Here is a 20327-nt window from a genome sequence, read left to right as displayed (position 1 = left end):
TAATTCAATTTGATAATATAAGTAAATTGCACATTTGTTAACATTTTCGTACTTTATCTGAATCATGAAAGCTTAACTTTTAAAATGTAAATCTATTCTCTGTGGATAAGGTATATATTGATGTCCTATGAAAAAAAAATCCTAGAAAAAGTAAATTTAATTTTTAGCAAACCCCTGGTAACAGATGCCACTGTTGATCACTTTTTGTTATATACAGTGGGGGTCACTAAACTTACTTGCTTCCAAGGGGAGGGTGAAGGTCACTAGCCAATTAATATAAGAGAGTTTGACTGGGAAGACCTGCATAAACATTTTTTTAAACTTGCAAACTACACAGATGGGTGACAGATTTCTAGCAGATGATCAATATCAGCATTATCTACTATTTAATAACCACAGACCGTAGCTGTAGGTAGGACCTGAAAATCCTTAATGTCCTACAGTTTTTTTTTTTTTAATGAGAAGCCAATCTAACATTTCATATAGCACATCTGATTATTTTGATGTTAGCAGTTAAGCATGAAAAAAACAACCATTATTACGAACATGTTAGCAACTAATATGGATGTGCAAACAAAGGCAGTGCGAGTGTTATGTTGGACATAAATTACAAACAGTGGGGCCGATTTATCATTGTCTGTCTGACATGATACGCTGTAGTGTATCATGTCCAACAGACATCGCTGATTGCCGACAGCAAACGCTGTCGGCATTTAACATTGCACAAGCAGTTCTGCTGAACTGCTTCTGCAATGCCGCCCCCTGCAGGTTCACGGCCAATCAGCCACTAGCAGGGGGTGTCAATCAACTCAATCGTATAGGATCGGACGGATTGCAGACCGCAGCCTCAGAGGCAACGGACCAGTTATGAAGCAGTGGTCTTAAGACCGCTGCTTCATATCTGCTGTTTCCGGCGAGCCTGAAGGCTTGCGCAGAAACAGGGGCATCAGGGGCCATTCGGCCCTTAATAAATCGGCCCCATAGTCTGTCTAAGTCAATTTAACAAAATTAAAATGCACTTTTAGATAACAAAAAATAAATTAGTAATTATCATATGATTTGAATGTCATTATTTTAATCTAAAAATGGATAATTAGTTACATTTATCTTCGTTGATTTCATTGCTATTAATGGAAGTCTAACTGCTACAGCATTTTTCTCAAATGTGAGTTTAATTGCCAAAGCATCTTTAATAATCTTTTAGTTAATGATACTAGATTTTTTTTTCTCAAATGTTCTCTTAATATATAATATTAGGAGATAAACACAGTTTTCATCTGTATAATAATTGTTCAAGAGTGCTTTTCAAATAGTATTTGGCAGAGTTTGTCCACACTAAGAATTTTTGATAAACTATAACTATAAAAAAGTATTGTTCAATGTGCCTAGAGGGATATGGCTGCACCTCACTGGCTAGGCCCAAAGGAGGCCAAAAACATTGTCTGGGGTTGCCATTTTGCTTGTTCTGAAAGGGAGAACGGCCTGGTATTTCAGGACTGGACTGGCCTTGTTCCGACTGATATACTTCAGGAAAGTTCTCCAATGTGAAAAACTCCTGGGTGGTAACTGGATCATAGAACAAGCTACTGAGCTATTGTTCATTCCCGTCAGATTGCTTCTCTTCCTGTATGTATTTGTATTATGACCGTGGGAAAAGTCTCCTTATGGGTGACAGAGGAAACCAGACGTGGACTCCTTGCCCAAGGAATATGGCTGCACCTCACTGACAAGGCACAAAGGAGGCAGAAACTATCATCTGGGGTTGCCATTTCCCTTAAATAAAGAGATAAGTGCTCAACCTGGGAACGAACAATAGCATAATAGCTTGTTCTATGGCCAGTTACCACCCAAGAAGCAGCCTCTTTTTGCTCAACATGTGCCTTTCACAGAGAAGAACTTTCCTGAAGCATATCAGTCTGATCCTGACTTCACAGTACAGTCCAGCCCCGAAATACCAGGCAATCCCTCTCTGAAAGAGAGAAACAGCAAAACCCCAGACATACGTTTCGACCTATGGTGGGTCTCGTCAATGAGGTGCAGCCATATCCCTCTAGGCACACTGAGCAACGGGTCCACGTCTGGATTCCCGCATCACACTTAGGGAAGTTTCCCTAAGTGTCATAATTTGCATAAATAAAAAGAGAGAAGTGCTCAACCAGAAAACGAACAATAGCATAATAGCTTGTTCTATGGGTAGTTACCACCCAATAACCAGCCTCTTTTTGCTCAACATGCGTCTTTCACAGAGAAGAACTTTCCTGAAGCATATCAGTCTGATCCTGACTTCACAGTACAGTCCAGCACAAAATAAATAAATATATATATATATATATATTTTAATAGGAGATCCCCAAAGGAGATAAAAAGGAGGCCGATGCATCGCCCAAAAGCTGGTTCAAGGTAAATTTATTTAGAAAAGGTGCTAGTACATAGGTGAAAACAAAGACTTAACATCTGACGCGTTTCGCACATGCGCTTCATCAGAGGTCTGATGAAGCGCATGTGCGCATGCGCGAAACGCGTCAGGTGTTAAGTCTTTGTTTTCACCTATGTACTAGCACCTTTGTAAATAAATTTACCTTGAACCAGCTTTTGGGCGATGCATCGGCCTCCTTTTGTTCTCCTTTGGGGATCTCCTATTACCATATCCAGCGGATGAGATACCGCTTTGGCCGTTTGTTACCCAGAGCCCGTATCCTGACCTAAGGAGCCTTCTACCTCTAGGACCCAGTGGACGCCTGGTACGTTCCAGCGGATCTCCTGTGCGACGCTGCACACACTCACGCTCAATACCTTCCAGTGGACCTTCTGTGCGACGCTGCACACTACTCTGACGTCAGAGCCCTGGTCTATTGAGGATGACGAGAGACGTGGACACGGACATTACCCCCCATCGGAACTAGTGGGCTTTGGCCTATCTGGGATCTTCGTAGGAAGTTGTCCGGTACCCACATATACTAAGAACTGGTCTGGTCCACCTACCGTGAAGGTATATTCCACTTTTTCCTTACTTTGCACACCTGGATTGTGCTTTGGCTCAACAGGTTTTCCAGTGGGGACTTTTCACGTAACAGCCCACTCCTTATGTTTAAAAACAGTCTACACTGGAACTGTCTTATATGCGCTTTGATTACACACAGCTCAGCTCAGCACCTGGGACTCTGTATGATTATTTTGTACACATTTTGGCAAGCATAACTTTTGCCTAACATAAGAATGGACATTAACACTTGCTATAATCTATTATTTTGAATTTGAGAACTTTCCATATTCGAATATTGATTGTATGTACATTGGTGTTTAAGGTTCCCATTAATCACCTGCTACCTATCCTTGTTTTTTGATATATATATATATATATATATATATATATATATATATATATATATATATATACATATATACATATACATATATACACACACACACATATACATCGATACACACACACAGTCGTATGCAAAAGTTTAGGCACCCCTGACAATTTCCATGATTTTCATTTATAAACAATTGGATGTTTGGATCAGCAATTTCATTTTGCTCTATCAAATAACTGAAGGACACAGTAATATTTCAGTAGTGAAATGAGGTTTATTGGATCAACAGAAAATGTGCAATATGCATCAAAACAAAATTAGACAGGTGCATACATTTGAGCACCCCAACAGAAATATTGCATCAATATTTAGTAGAGTCTCATTTAGCAGAAATAACAGCCTCTAGACGCTTCCTATAGCCTGTAATGAGTGTCTGGATTCTGGATGAAGATATTTTGAACCATTCCTCCTTGCAAAATATCTCCAGTTCAGTTAGGTTTGATGGTTGCCGAGCATAGACAGCCCACTTCAAATCACCCACAGATTTTCAATGATATTCAGGTCTGGGGACTGGAATGGCCATTCCAGAACATTGTACTTGTTCCTCTGCATACAGGTGAAACTCGAAAAATTTGAATATTGTGAAAAAGTTCATTTATTTCACTAATGCAACTTAAAAGGTGAAACTAATATATGAGATAGACTCATTATATGCAAAGCAAGATAGTTCAAGCCGTGATTTGTCATGATTGTGATGATTATGGCTTACAGCTCATAAAAACCCAAAATCCACAATCTCAGAAAATTAGAATATTGTGAAAAGGTGCAATATTCTAGGCTCGAAGTGTCCCACTCTAATCAGCTAATTAAGCCATAACACCTGCAAAGGGTTCCTGAGCCTTTAAATGGTCTCTCCGTCTGGTTCAGTAGGAATCACAATCATGGGAAAGACTGCTGACCTGACAGTTGTGCAGAAAACCATCATTGACACCCTCCATAAGGAGGGATTGCCTCAAAGGGTAATTGCAAAAGAAGTTCCCAAAGTGCTGTATTAAAGCATATTAATAGAAAGTTATGTGGAAGGGAAAAGTGTGGAAGAAAAAGGTGTACAAGCAGCAGGGATGACCGCAGCCTGGAGAGGATTGTCAGGAAAAGGCTATTCAAAAGTGTTGGGGACTTTCACAATAGCCACCACACACAGACGGATCCTGGACATGGGCTTCAAATGTCGTATTCCTCTTGTCAAGCCACTCCTGAACAACAAACAATGTCAGAAGCGTCTTACCTGGGCTAAAGAAAAACAGACCTGGTCTGTTGCTCAGTGGTCCAAAGTCCTCTTTTCTGATGAGAGCAAATTTTGCATCTCATTTGGAAACCAAGGACCAAGGGAGTATGGAGGAAGAATGGAGAGGCACACATTGCAAGATGCTTGAAGTCCAGTGTGAAGTTTCCACAGCCTGTGTTGATTTGGGGAGCCATGTCATCTGCTGGTGTTGGTCCACTGTGCTTCATTAAGTCCAGGGTCAACGCAGACGTCTACCAGGAGATTTTGGATGCCCTTCATGCTTGCTTCCGCAGACAAGCTCTATGGGGATGCTGACTTCATTTTCCAGCAGGATTTGGCACCTGCCCACACTGCCAAAAGCACCAAAACCTGGTTCAATGACCGTGGAATTACTGTGCTTGATTGGCCAGCAAACTCGTCTCACCTGAACCCCATAGAGAATATATGGGGCATTGCCAAGAGAAAGATGAGAGACATGAGACCGAACAATTCAGAAGAGCTGAAGGCCGCTATTGAAGCATTCTGGTCTTTCATAACACCTCAGCAGTGCCACAGGCTGATAGCTTCCATGCCACGCCGCATTGAGGCAGTAATTGCTGCAAAAGGGGCCCAAACCAAGTACTGAGTACATACAGTATGCATGCTTATACTTTTCAGAGGTCCGATATTGTTCTACAGGTATGTACAATCCTTGTTTTATTGATTGCATGTTAAATTCTAATTTTCTGAGATTGTGGATTTGGGGTTTTCATGAGCTGTAAGCCATAATCATCACAATCATGACAAATCACGGCTTGAACTATCTTGCTTTGCATGTAATGAGTCTCTCTCATATATTAGTTTCACCTTTTAAGTTGCATTAGTGAAATAAATTAACTTTTGCACGATATTCTAATTTTTTTAATTTCACCTGTAAATGTCAGAGTAGATTTTGAGCAGCGTTTTGGGTAGTTGTCTTGATTAAATATCCAGCCCCGGCGTAACGTCAACTTTGTTACTGATTCCTCAACATTATTCTCAAGTATCTGCTGATATTGAGTGGAATCCATGCGACCCTCAACTTTAACAAGATTCCCAGTACCGGCATTGGCCACACAGCCCAACAGCATGATGGAACATCCACAAAATTTTACTGTGGCTAGCAAGTGTTTGTCTTGCAACGCTGTGTTCTTTTGCCGCCATACATAACGCCTCTTGTTATGACCAAATAACTCAATCTTTGTTTCATCAGTCCACAGCACCTTCTTCCAAAATGAAGCTGGCTTGTCCAAATGTGCATTTGCATACATCAAGTGACTCTGTTTGTGGCGTGTGTGTCACTCTCTCATACGCTGAATTGTTGAATGATGCAGTGTGACACCATCTGCAGCAAGATGATTTTGTAGGTCTTTCGAGGTGGTCTGTGGGCTGTTTTTGACCTCTCTCACCATCCTTTGCCTCTCTAATATTTTACTTCTGGCCTTAACAAGAACTGTGCCTGTGGTCTTCCATTTCCTCACAGTGGACACTAACAGCCTAAATCTCTGTGATAGCTTTTTGTAGCCTTCCCCTAAACCATAATGTTGAACAATCTTTGTTTTCAGGTCATTTGAGAGTTGTTTTGAGGCCCCATGTTGCCACTCTTCAGAAGAGAGTCAAAGAGAACAACAACTTGCAATTGGCCACCTTAAATACCTTTTCTCACGATTGGATGCACCTGTCTATGAAGTTCAAGGTTTAATGGGCTCATCAAACCAATTGTGTGTTCCAATTAATGTGCTAGGTAGTTACAGGTATTCAAATCAACAAAATGACAAGGGTGCCCAAATTTGTGCACCTGTCTAATTTCATTTTGATGCATATTGCACATTTTCTGTTAATCCAATTAACCTCATTTCACTACTGAAATATTACTGTGCCCTTCAGTTATTTGATAGATCAAAATGAAATCCAAACACCCAATTATTTATAAATGGAAATCATGGAAAATGTCAGGGGTGCATAAACTTTTGCATACGACTGTATGTATGTACGACTGTATATATATATATATATATATATATATATATATATATATATATATATATATATATACATATACACACACATATACACACACACATACATACACAATATATATATATATATATTTATATATACACACACACACACACATATATATATATATATATATATATATATATATATATATATATATATATATATATATATATATATATATATATATATACATACACACACACACACACTTTTGAGCCCTTTCTAGTCAAATACCTTTAAACTTTTTTTTTTTTAATTGCAATGTTATAACATGTTTTACTGTGTTATGAATATATATTTTACATTCCAATGTTCTTCACTTAGAGAAAATGTTCTTTGTATTTTTAAATTTAAAGTCCTGAAGTTAGCGTGCATCGGACTTTCGCTCGCGCACTAACTTTTTACTTTCAGCATGTAATACGCATGCTAACCAGGCCGCATAAAATTTAACTTTGAGCACAGTTAGCACAAGAGTGAAACATTTTGTTAGCTCACCACTTGTAATCTCACCACATATTTAAAGTGAGCACCTCACCCTCAATAACCTTTAACATCCAAATTTTCAATTGTTTTTGGTATTACTGCAATGTGTAGCAAATAATTTGTAGAAAATGAAAGGGTGAATCCACTGCGATAGATTAGATAGATAGATAGATAGATAGATAGATAGATAGATAGATAGATAGATAGATAGATAGATAGATAGATAAGATAGACAGACAGACAGACTACAGGCTGGCACTTTTTACTTGAATAGGATCATGCTCCGGAACCTGTATATTTGCCAAGGGGAATGTATTTGTGAAGCCACACACTAGAGCAGAGCTTTCCAAACTTTTCATGTTGGTGACACACTTTTTAGACCTACATAATTTCGCGACACAGTAATTCAGTTGTACTAGCAAACAGGAGGTTAAACTAACTTGTTTTAAGAGATATGGACAAATACATAAATTATTTAATAATGAAATGTATTTACAAGTAACAGTATGTATGTGCAAGAATTAAAAAAAAAGTTTAATAACACCAATAGCTACTTGATATTTTAATGGGATGTATGAGGTTGATGGGATGAACACAATTTCTGAATATTTAGTGGAATATTAGAAAAAGACACTTGCATTTCATCATCAAGCTTTTCTTAAGCTTCCACTTCCTATCCATATATCAAGAGCAGCAATGCACTACTGGGAGCTAGCTGCAGAAAATAACCCCTCTGACTTCAGCTCAGCGTTTAAACTGCCGCCCTCAGAGCTCGGTGAGTCCGATTGACTACTGACCGCGCTGCAAACACACTGCTCTCCCACTCCCTGACTACACATGCAGTCACAAGCCGACTAAGGAGACTACACGTGCAGTCACGAGCCAATGTGCCGCCAATGGGAATAGTTTCAGTTCCCACTGAGCTGCGCCAATAGGTTAAGATGATATGTGTCCGCCTAGGTATCAATCACGTGTCAACCATGTGATATGCGTAGCAGGCAGGCAGAAAGTCAGAAACCAAAAAAAAAAAAATTTAAAAAAAATTGTGCTGAAGCAGGGACACACCTACACACTGCTGCCGACACACTAGTGTGTCCCGACACACAGTTTGGAAAGCACTGCACTAGAGGAACAGTTGCAGCTAATAGCAGAGCAAAGCATTAGTTTACTACGAGCTCTCTGTATAGCTGTAAGCATTACACTCGTGACTGCCTGCAACACATTGTTTACTTTGCTGTCCACAAGTTTCCTGAGCATTTAAAGTAGACTACCATGCATGTATACTTTGCACTGCTCTGAGCCGCAATGGTACCTCTACTGAGCATACTATTCATTTTTTCTGTTAAATTGCGCTTTAAAGGGACATTTGGGCAGCACAATTTCCTGCCATGTAGTGCTTCCGACACTTCGGTATCTCTTCAACAAAGAATATCATGAGAACTAAGCAAATTTCATAATAGAAGTAAATCGGAAACTTTTTAGATATTTCTGAATCACAAAAGAAAATTTTGGGGTTTCATGTCCCTTTAACAATTCTGAAATAGCTATTGCTGGCTTGTAGCACACTGGCGATGACACAGACTGAATTATGGCCAATGCAATACAACCTACTGCCGGATCTCAGCAACAATGCTTCTATTCTAAACTGAAATGCATGGCTAATATATCCTTTTAAAGGGCAAGTCAACCCAAAAATTGTTTGTTACTTCGATTTAGTAATTAACGTTCTTTACAGCAAACTGTAGCCCATTTATGATGTAAATATACTTTACAAGTAAAAACACTTACTTGTCCTGCTCCGGCTGTTTTGAAATGGCCGCCTGACCCCTCCTTTCCCTGACGTCACCCAAACTGAATTTTTGTCTTCAACTAAGTGATCCGTGTAAATTCTGCGTGTGCACGTGTTTCGTGCATGCATAATGTGCCATTTTTATCAAGGGGGTCTTAGCATTCGTATGAAAATGCAGCTTAAAATGACCCCTTGACAAAAAAGGCGCATTGCGTATGCACGAAACACGTGCATGCGCAGGATCGATATGGATCACTTAGTTGGAGCTAAAAATTCAGTTTGGGTGATAGAGAAATGAAGGGTCAGGTTGGAGCAGGACAGACAAGTAAGTGTTTTTGCTTGTAAAGTATATTTACATCAAAAATGTGCTACAGTTTGCTGTAAATATAGTTCATTAATAAATCAAAGTAAGTAACCATAATTTTTGGGTTGACTTGCCTATTAAGTATATACATCTATTACTTTGTTCTTCATTCTTTTAGAATACTTCTGTCTTGACTAATCTGGTTTCTTTGTGTTTTACAGATAGTGTTGAAGATGAATTTGAGCTCGCTACAGTTTGTCATCGCCCCGAAGGGTTGGAACAGTTACAAGAACAAAGCAAATTCACTAAAAGAGAACTTCAGGTTCTTTATAGAGGCTTTAAAAATGTGAGTACTATTGCTTATTAGTGAAAAACAAAGTGTTAAAATGTTAAAACAGACCGTTTATACTGAATCACATAATTATTGCTTCCACAGTGATAGATGAAAATTGGATATTTGTGTGTGAGTATTGACAAGGCTTGATCTATACAATAGGCAACCTATTTGCATCTCATATATATAATTTATTGGAAAACATGCCAGTCCTGATAAATGTTATGAGAATTATATGATTTAGGGTTATTACTTTAGGGTCAGTGAGACTTGTAGTGCTAATGGGACTGTTACTGCTCACAGTAACCATTTATATGACCACCTTTAAAAATGTGAAATTAAAACTTGATTATCATGGGTAATGTGCACACAATAATCAGCTTGTAATAGCAAGGTAAATGTGACTAGCACACTATTTAACATGTCCATGATAAGAATGGCACACTCTAATTTAACCTCCGTGGTTATTATCTACACAATGCTTTTAGTGCGGATGACAAACACGTGTTGTCATCTTGGGGGGGGGGGGGGGCTTTCAGAATTCATTGCGCGCCCCCCCTGCACTAACTCTGCATCCCGGCTGGCCTGGAATCCCGGTGGCTGCAGAGGGCTTAAGGGAGCTGGATTGAAGGGGAAAGTATTCCCCTTAAAGGGACATGAAACCCAAAATTGTTCTTTCATTATTTTGGATAGAGAATACAATTTAAAAAAAGTTTCCCTTTTAATTCTATTATCAAATTTGCTTTGTTCTCATGTTATTCTTTATTGAAGCTATACCTTGGTAGGTAATATTGCCGCCATCTAGTACTTTTGGTAATGTATAACAATGTTGCAAAACTATTACCATATTGTGCTACAGACCTATGCACACTTCTGAGCTTACATCCCTGCTTTTTCAACAAAGGATAACAAAAAAAATGAAGACAACTTGATAATAGAAGTAAATCGGAAATTTGTTTACACAGTACTTTTCCATTTTCTGACCGTTTGGGACCAGGGGCTATTTTTAAATTTCTGCAGTGTTTGTGTTTAGCTGTAATTTTCCTCTTACTCATTCACTGTACCCACACATATTATATACCGTTTTACTTGCCATTAAAAGGTCAGAAAAGTTTGTTTTTTTAAAACTAGTAGTTGGTCTGTAAGCTGCATGTATAATACTTTCTGATTATAAATTGTTTTGGTCTAAAAATTTCTGACAGCCTCGGGAGACAGTAACTGAAATGGGTCCAAGCAATCGACCAATCACATTGTTTATTATAATTACTGAAATAAATATTCAGTAAGGCGATTAATGTTACTACATACACGCATGTTTTATCCGTGTGAAGCTTCCTCCAATCACAGCTTTCCCCCCAGGGTAGTCATTGCCTGAGGCCATGCTGTGATTGGAGGAAGCCAGATTAGTCATTGCTGACGTGTGAATAGAGGATCTCTAGGTGGGGGAAGCTGCTCTAGCTGTGAAAAGAAAAAAAAGGTAATTTCTTTCATGTAATTGGCAAGAGTCCATGAGCTAGTGACGTATGGGATATACAATCCTACCAGGAGGGACAAAGTTTCCCAAACCTCAAAATGTCTATAAATACACCCCGCACCACACCCATAATTCAGTTTTACAAACGTTGCCTCCTATGGAGGTGGTGAAGTAAGTTTGTGCTAAGATTTCTACGTTGATATGCGCTTCTCAGCATTTTTGAAGCCCGTTTCCTCTCAGAGTACAGTGAATGTCAGAGGGATGTGAAGGGAGTATCACCTCTTGAATGCAATGGTTTTCCTCACGGGGATCTATTTCATAGGTTCTCTGTTATCGGTCATAGAGATTCATCTCCTACCTCCCTTTCAGATCAACGATATACTCCTCTACTGATAACTGTTTCAGTACTGGTTTGGCTATCTGCTATATGTGGATGGGTGTCTTAAGGTAAGTATGTTTTCATTACTTAAGACACTCTCAGCTATGGTTTGGCACTTTATGTATTTATATAAAGTTTTAAATATATGTTTTGTACTTATATTTGCCATGATTCAGGTTTCAGTATATTTCCTTTTGCAGACTGTCAGTTTCATATCTGGGAAATGCATTTTTTCGAAATGTATTTCTTACCTGGGGTGTAGTCTTTTTTCAATTGACTGTCATTTTTCAAATTCGCGGGCAGAATTAGGCTCGCGGGGGCGCAAAATGCTTAAGTTTATTGCATCATTCTTGGCCCAAGGTTTTTTGGCGCAAAGTTACATTCATTGACACAAATTCATCATTTCCGGCGTCATAGTTGACGCCAGGTCCTTTCACAAGGTTGCGTCAGCTATGAAGCAAGTGTGTCGTTTCCGGACGTTTTTGGCGCCAAAAAATATTTTTCTGTTTGTTGTGCATCATACTTGGCGCCAAATATTTTCATTAGTTTAGACCCCATTCCTATTTGCCTCTTGCCTTTTTCTATGTCAGAGGGCTATTCTGTTTGCATTTTTTCCCATTCCTGAAACTGCCATATAAGGAAATTGATCATTTTGCTTTATATGTTGTCTTTTTCTCTTACATTTGCAAGATGTCTCAATCTGTTCCTGTCTCAAAATTCACTGTTTGATCCCTGCTGCCTGATAACAGTTCTACCAAAGCTAAGTGCATTTGTTGTAAACTTGTTGAGATTATACCTCCAGCTGTGGTTTGTAATAGTTGTCATGATAAACTTTTACATGCAGAAAATGTATCCATCAGTAATAGTTCATAACCTGTTGCTGTTCCTTCAACATCTAATGCACAAGATATACCTGTAAATTTAAAATAATTTATTTCTGATTCTATTCAGAAGGCTTTGTCTGCCATTCCGCCTTCTAATAAACGTGAAAGGTCTTTTAAAACTTCTCATAAGGTTGATGAAATTTCAAATGACCAGCAACATACTGAATTATCCTTCTCTGATGAGGATCTATCTGATTCAGAAGATCCTGCCTCAGATATTGACACTGATAAATCCTCTTATTTATTTAAATTGGTGTATATTCGTTCTTTGTTAAAAGAAGTGTTGATTACATTGTATATGGAGGAAACTAGTCCTCTTGATATTAAAACTAGTAAACGTTTAAATTCTGTTTATAAACCACCTGTGGTTATTCCAGATGTTTTTCCAATTCCTGATGCTATTTCTGATATGATTTCAAAAGGAATGGAATAAGCCTGGTACTTCTTTTATTCCTTCTTCAAGGTTTAAAAAATTGTATCCTTTGCCAGAAGTTAGATTGGAGTTTTGTGAAAAGATCCCCAAAGTTGATGGGGCTCTCTCTACTCTTGCTAAACGTACTACTATTCCTACGGAAGATAGTACTTCATTTAAAGATCCTTTAGATAGGAAACTTGAATCTTATCTAAGGAAAGCTTATTTATAATCAGATCATCTTCTTAGGCCTGCAATTTCTTTGGCTGATGTTGTGGCTGCTTCAACTTTTTGGTTGGATACTTTAGCACAACAAGTATCGGATCATGATTTGTCTAGCATTGTTAAGTTGATTCAACATGCTAATAATTTAATTTGTGATGTCATTTTTTATATTATCAAAATTGATGTTAAATCTATGTCTTTAGCTATTTTAGCTAGAAGAGCTTTGTGGCTTAAATCTTGGAATGCTGATATGACTTTTAAGTCCAGATTGCTATCTCTTTCTTTCCAAGGTAATAAATGATTTGGTTCTCAGTTGGATTCAATAATTTCAACTGTTACTGGGGGGGAAGGGAGTTTTTTTGCCTCAGGATAAAAAACCTAAGGGTAAATCTAAAGCTTTTAATCGTTTTCATTCCGTTCGACAAAATAAGGAACAGAAACCTGATCCTTCCCCCAAGGAATCTGCTTCCAATTCGAAGCCTTCTTCAAATTGGAATAAATCCAAGTCATTTAAGAGATCAAAACCAGCCCCCAAGTCCACATGAAGGTGTGGCCCTCATTCCAGCTCAGCTGGTAGGGGGCAGATTAAAAATTTTCAAAGATGTTTGGATCAATTCGGTCCAAAATCATTGGATTCAGAGTATTGTCTCTCAGGGGTACAGAATAGGATTCAGAGTAAGACCGCCTGTGAGAAGATTTCTTCTCTCATGCATTCCAGTAAACCCAGTAAAGGCTCAGGCTTTTCTGAAGTGTGTTTCAGACCTGGAGTTATCAGGGGTAATCATGCCAGTTCCGTTTCAGGAACAGGGTCTGGGGTTTTATTCAAATATATTCATTGTCCCAAAGAAAGAAAATTCATTCAGACAAGGTTTTGGATCTAAAGATTTTGAATTGATATGTAAGAGTACCAACTTTCAAAATCGTGACTATAAGGACTATTCTGCCTTTTGTTCAGGAAGGGCATTATATGTCCACAATAGACTTACAGGATGCATATCTTCATATTCCGATTCATCCAGATCACTATCAGTTCCTGAGATTCTCTTTTCTAGACAAGCATTACCAATTTGTTGCTCTTCCTTTTGGCCTAGCGACAGCTCCAAGAATCTTTTCAAAGGTTCTAGGTGCCCTACTCTCTGTAATCAGGAGCGGGGTATTGCGGTATTTCCTTATTTGGACGATATCTTGGTACTCGCTCAGTCTTTACGTTCTGCAGAATCTCACACGAATCAACTAGTGTTGTTTCTTCGAAGACATGGTTGGAGGATCAATTTACCAAAAAGTTCTTCGGTTCCTCATACAAGGGTAACCTTTTTAGGTTTCCAGATAGATTGTGTCCATGACTTAGTCTCTAACAGACAAGAGATGTTTGAAATTCGTTGCAGCCTGTCGGAACCTTCAGTCTCAGTCATTCCCTTCAGTAGCTCTGTGCATGGAAGTTTTAGGTCTCATGACTGCAGCATCGGATGCGATCCCCTTTGCTCGTTTTCATATGAGACCTCTACAGCTTTGTATGCTGAACCAATGGTGCAGTGATTATACAAGGATAACACAATTAATATCCTGAAATCCCAATGTTCGACTTTCTCTGACTTGATGGTTAGATCACCATCGTATAGTTTTAGGAGCCTCTTTCGTCCGTCCAACCTGGACTGTGATCACAACAGATGCAAGTCTTTCAGGTTAGGGAGCTGTTTGGGGATCTCTGACAGCACAAGGAGTTTGGAAATCTCAAGAGGCGAGATTACCAATCAATATTTTGGAACTGTGCGATGCTCAGGGCTCTTCAATTTTGGCCTCTGTTGAAGAGAGAACCGTTCATTTGTTTTCAGACAGACAATGTCACAACTATGGCATATGTCAATCATCAGGGTGGGACTCACAGTCCTCAAGCTATGAAAGAAGTATCTTGGATACTTGTTTGGGCGGAATCCAGCTCCTGTCTAATTTCTGAGGTTCATATCCCAGGTATAGACAATTGGGAAGCGGATTACCTCAGTGGTCAGACTTTACATCCGGGAGAATGGTCTCTCCACCCAGATGTGTTTTGTCAAATTGTTCATATGTGGGGGCTTCCAGAAATAGATCTGATGGCATCTCATCTGGAAAAAAAACTTCCTAAGTACTTGTCCAGGTCCAGGGATCCTCAGGCGGAAGCAGTGGATACATTGACACTTCCTTGGTGTTATCAACCTGCGTATATTTTCCCACCTCTAGTTCTTCTTCCAAGAGTAATCTCCAAGATCATCATGGAGCAATCATTTGTGCTGCTGGTAGCTCCAGCATGGCCTCACAGGTTTTAATATGCAGATCTTGTTTGGATGTTTTTTTCCATCAGGATCTCGAATCATTAAATTTGAAGGTATGGAGATTGAACGCTTAGTCATAGAGGTTTCTCTGACTCAGTGATTAATACTATGTTGCAGGCTCGTAAATCTGTTTCTAGAAAGATTTATTATCGAGTTTGGAAGACTTACATTTTATGGTGTTCTCATAAATTCTCTTGGCAATCTTTTAGAATTCCTAGAATTTTACAGTTTCTTCAAGATGGTTTGGATAAAGGTTTGTCTGCAAGTTCCTTGAAATGACAAATCTCTGCTCTTTCTGTTTTATTTCACAGAAAGATTGCTAAACTTCCTGATATTCATTGTTTTGTGCATGCTTTGGTTCGTATCAAGCCTGACATTAAATCAATCTCTCCTCCTTGGAGTCTTAATTTGGATTTGAAGGCTTTACAGGCTCTTCCATTTGAGCCTATGCATTCTTTGGACATTAAAAAAAACTTTCTTGGAAAGTGTTGTTTCTTTTGGCTATCTTTTCTGCTAGAAGAGTTTCTGAATTGTCTGCTCTCTCTTGTGAATCTCCTTTTCTGATTTTTCATCAGGATAAGGCGGTTTTGCAGACTTCATTTAAATTCTTACCTAAGGTTGTGAATTCTAACAACATTATTAGAGAAATTGTTGTTCCTTTCTTGTGTCCTAATCCTAAGAATTCTTTGGAGAGATCCTTACATTCTTTGGATGTGGTAAGAGCTTTGAAATATTATGTTGAAGCTACTAAATATTTCAGGAAGACTTCTAGTCTATTTGTTATATTTTCTGGTTCTAGGAAAGGTCAGAAGGCTTCTGCTGTTTCCTTGGCTTAAGCTTTTGATTCATCAAGCTTATTTGGAGTCGGGTCAAGCTCCGCCTCAGCGAATTACAGCTCATTCTACTAGATTAGTCTCTACTTTGTGGGCTTTTAAGAATGAAGCTTCAGTTGATCAGATTTGCAAAGCAGCAACTTGGTCTTCTTTGCATACATTTACTAAATTCTACCGTTTTGATGTATTTGCTTCTTCTGAAGCAGTTTTTGGTAGAAAAGTTCTTCAGGCAGCTGTTTCAGTTTGATTCTTCTGCTTTTGATTTATGAGATTAAACTTATATTTTGGGTTGTGGATTCATTTTTTTCAGCAGAAAATGGCTATTTTTATCCCTCCCTCTCTAGTGACTCTTGCGTGGAGTTCCACATCTTGGGTATTGCTATCCCATACGTCACTAGCTCATGGACTCTTGCCAATTACATGAAAGAAAACATAATTTATGTAAGAACTTGCCTGATAAATTAATTTCTTTCATATTGGCAAGAGTCCATGAGGCCCACCCCTTTTTTATGGTGGTTATGATTTTTTTGTATAAAGCACAATTCCTTTGTTAATGCTTTTTACTCCTTTCTTTATCACCCCACTACTTGGCTATTCATTAAACTCAATTATGGGTGTGGTGAGGGGTGTATTTATAGGCATTTGGGAAACTTTGCCCCTCCTGGTAGGATTGTATATCCCATACGTCACTAGCTCATGGACTCTTGCTAATATGAAAGAAATTAATTTATCAGGTAAGTTCTTACATAAATTATGGGTTTTTTTTAACAAAACGACTGCTTTGTAAACTTTGATGAATGAAAGTGCCCCTGTTTTTAATAGTATTTTTAAAAAATGGGCTTTCGTTCACCAAAGATTACCTTCACTTAAGTACTGGTAGAGTTAAGTACTGCCAGTGCTAAAATAAAAGGCCTTTTTTTTTTCATTTTTTTTTTTTTTAAATATATATTCTGCTGTGTAGGATACCCCCTTAGCCCCTAACCTCCCTGATCCCCCCCAAACAGCTCTTTAACCCTCCCCCCTCTACCTTATTGTCCGCCATCTTGGGTACTGGCAGCTGTCTGCCAGTACCCAGTTTGCCATGCAATTAGCTTTTTATATATAAAAAAAATGTTTTTTCTGTAGTGTAGCTGCCCCCCAAATAACCTACCCCCACCCCTTCCCAGATCCCTTAGATAAAATTTCCCCCCTGATCCCGCCCCCCTCTGCTGGATATCCTCCAGCGATGGGCCACCCACCCGCCTCCGTGCAATGGCTCTCACCCACTAACGATCTGCACCATTACTGGCCAATGCAGAGAGGGCCACAGAGGCATCGCAACAATGCCCTGAAAGCGGCTGGGAGCAATCATGATCGCTTCCATCGCTTGAAACCCCTGAGGACGTACCTGGCCATTTTTTGTAGGACGTACTCTGTACGTCATCGGTCGTTAAAGGAATATAAAACCCAAAAAATGTCTCTCATTATTTAGATAGAGCATGTGATTTAAAACAACTTTCCAATTTGTATCTATTTCCAAATGTAATTCATTAGCTAGTAAAACACATCTAGGGAACTAATGACAAGAGGCATTTATGTGCAGCCACCAATCAGCAGCCAGCTCCCAGTAATGCTTTGCTGCTCCTGAGCCTACCTATCGCCTAGATTTAGAGTTTGGCGTTAGCCGTCAAAACCAGCGTTAGGGGCTCCTAACGCTGGTTTTGGGCTACCGCTGGTATTTAGAGTCAGTCAGGAAAGGGTCTAACGCTCACTTTGCAGCCGCGACTTTTCCATACCGCAGATCCCCCTACGCCATTTGCGTATCCTATCTTTTCAATGGGATATTTCTAACGCCGGTATTTAGAGTCTTGGCTGAAGTGAGCGTTAGAAATCTAACGACAAAACTCCAGCCGCAGAGAAAAGCCAGGAGTTAAGAGCTTTCTGGGCTAACGCCGGTTCATAAAGCTCTTAACTACTGTGCTCTAAAGTACACTTACACCCATAAACTACCTATGTACCCCTAAACCGAGGCCCCCCACATCACCGCCACTCTATTACATTTTTTTAACCCCTAATCTGCCGACCGCACACCGCCGCAACCTACGTTATCCCTATGTACCCCTAATCTGCTGCCCCTAACACCGCCGACCCCTATATTATATTTATTAACCCCTAATCTGCCCCCCCCCAACGTCGCCGCTACCTACCTACAATTATTAACCCCTAATCTGCCGACCGGACCTCACCGCTACTATAATAATGTTATTAACCCCTAATCCGCCTCACTCCCGCCTCAATAATCCTATAATAAATAGTATTAACCCCTAATCTGCCCTCCCTAACATCAGCGACACCTAACTTCAAGTATTAACCCCTAATCTGCCGACCGGACCTCACCACTACTCTAATAAATTTATTAACCCCTAAAGCTAAGTCTAACCCTAACCCTAACACCCCCCTAAATTAAATATAATTTAAATCTAACGAAATAAAATAAGTCTTATTAAATAAATTATTCCTATTTAAAGCTAAATACTTACCTGTAAAATAAACCCTAATAATCATTATATTGTAGCTATTTTAGGATTTATATTTATTTTACAGGCAACTTTGCATTTATTTTAACCAGGTACAATAGCTATTAAATAGTTAATAACTATTTAATAGCTACCTAGTTAAAATAATTACCAAATTACCTGTAAAATAAATCCTAACCTAAGTTACAATTAAACCTAACACTACACTATCAATAAATTAATTAAATAAAATACCTACAATTATCTACAATTAAACCTAACACTACACTATCATTAATTAAATAAATTACCTACAAATAAATACAATTAAATAAACTAACTAAAGTACAAAAAATAAAAAAAGCTAAGTTACAAAAAATAAAAAAATAATTTATAAACATAATAAAAATATTACAACAATTTTAAGCTAATTACACCTACTCTAAGCCCCCTAATAAAATAACAAAGCCCCCTAAAATAAAAAAATGCCCTACCCTATTGTAAAATTAAAATTGAAAAGCTCTTTTACCTTACCAGCCCTTAAAAGGGCTTTTTGCGGGGCATGCCCCAAAGAATTCTGCTCTTTTGCCTGTAAAAAAAAAAACATACAATACCCCTCCAACATTACAAACCCACCACCCACATACCCCTAATCTAACCCAAACCCCCCTTAAATAAACCTAACACTAAGTCCCTGAAGATCCTTCTACCTTGTCTTCACCACGCCGGGTATCACCAATCAGTCCTCCAGAGGGTCCCGAAGTCTTCATCCTATCCGGGCAGAAGAGGAGATCCGGACCGGCAAACATCTTCATCCAAGCGGCATCTTCTATCTTCATCCATCCGACGACAAGCGGCTCCATCTTCAAGACCTCCGGCGCGGATCCATCCTCTTCTTCCGACGTCCTAACACAGAATGAAGGTTCCTTTAAGGGACGTCATCCAAGATGGCGTCCCTCGAATTCGGATTGGCTGATAGGATTCTATCAGCCAATCGGAATTAAGGTAGGAAAAATCTGATTGGCTGATTTAATCAGCCAATCAGATTGAGCTTGCATTCTATTGGCTGTTCCGATCAGCCAATAGAATGCGAGCTCAATCGGATTGGCTGATTGGATCAGCCAATCGGATTGAACTTGAATCTGATTGGCTGATTCCATCAGCCAATCAGATTTTTCCTACCTTAATTCCGATTGGCTGATAGAATCCTATCAGCCAATCGGAATTCGAGGGACGCCATCTTGGATGACGTCCCTTAAAGGAACCTTCATTCTGTGTTAGGACGTCGAAAGAAGAGGTTGGATCCGCGCCGGAGGTCTTGAAGATGGAGCCGCTCGTAGTCGGATGGATGAAGATAGAAGATGCCGCTTGGATGAAGATGTTTGCCGGTCCAGATCTCCTCTTCTGCCCGGATAGGATTTTGACTTTGGAGCCTCTTCTGGACTTCTTCTTGCCGGATAGGATGAAGACTTCGGGACCCTCTGGAGGACCGATCGGTGATACCCGGCATGGTGAAGACAAGGTAGGAAGATCTTCATGGGCTTAGAGTTAGGTTTATTTAAGGGGGGTTTGGGTTAGATTAGGGGTATGTGGGTGGTGGGTTGTAATGTTGGGGGGGGGGGGGTATTGTATGTTTTTTTTTACAGGCAAAAGAGCAGAATTCTTTGGGGCATGCCCCGCAAAAAGCCCTTTTAAGGGCTGGTAAGGTAAAAGAGCTTTTCAATTTTAATTTTAGAATAGGGTAGGGCATTTTTTTATTTTGGG

General features: G+C 39.2%; 1 protein-coding gene across 1 annotated transcript in view; it reads left to right on the top strand.

Moving 5' to 3' along the window:
- KCNIP2 (potassium voltage-gated channel interacting protein 2) overlaps positions 1-20327 on the top strand; it is a 298517-nt gene that overhangs the window by 237911 nt on the left and 40279 nt on the right. The window contains 1 exon segment of the mRNA XM_053692956.1: positions 9440-9564. Coding sequence (XP_053548931.1) covers positions 9440-9564 — 125 coding nt within the window.

Source organism: Bombina bombina, chromosome 9 (assembly GCF_027579735.1).
Source record: "Bombina bombina isolate aBomBom1 chromosome 9, aBomBom1.pri, whole genome shotgun sequence".
Lineage (NCBI taxonomy): Eukaryota > Metazoa > Chordata > Amphibia > Anura > Bombinatoridae > Bombina > Bombina bombina.
This window is presented reverse-complemented; position numbering and strand designations above follow the sequence as displayed.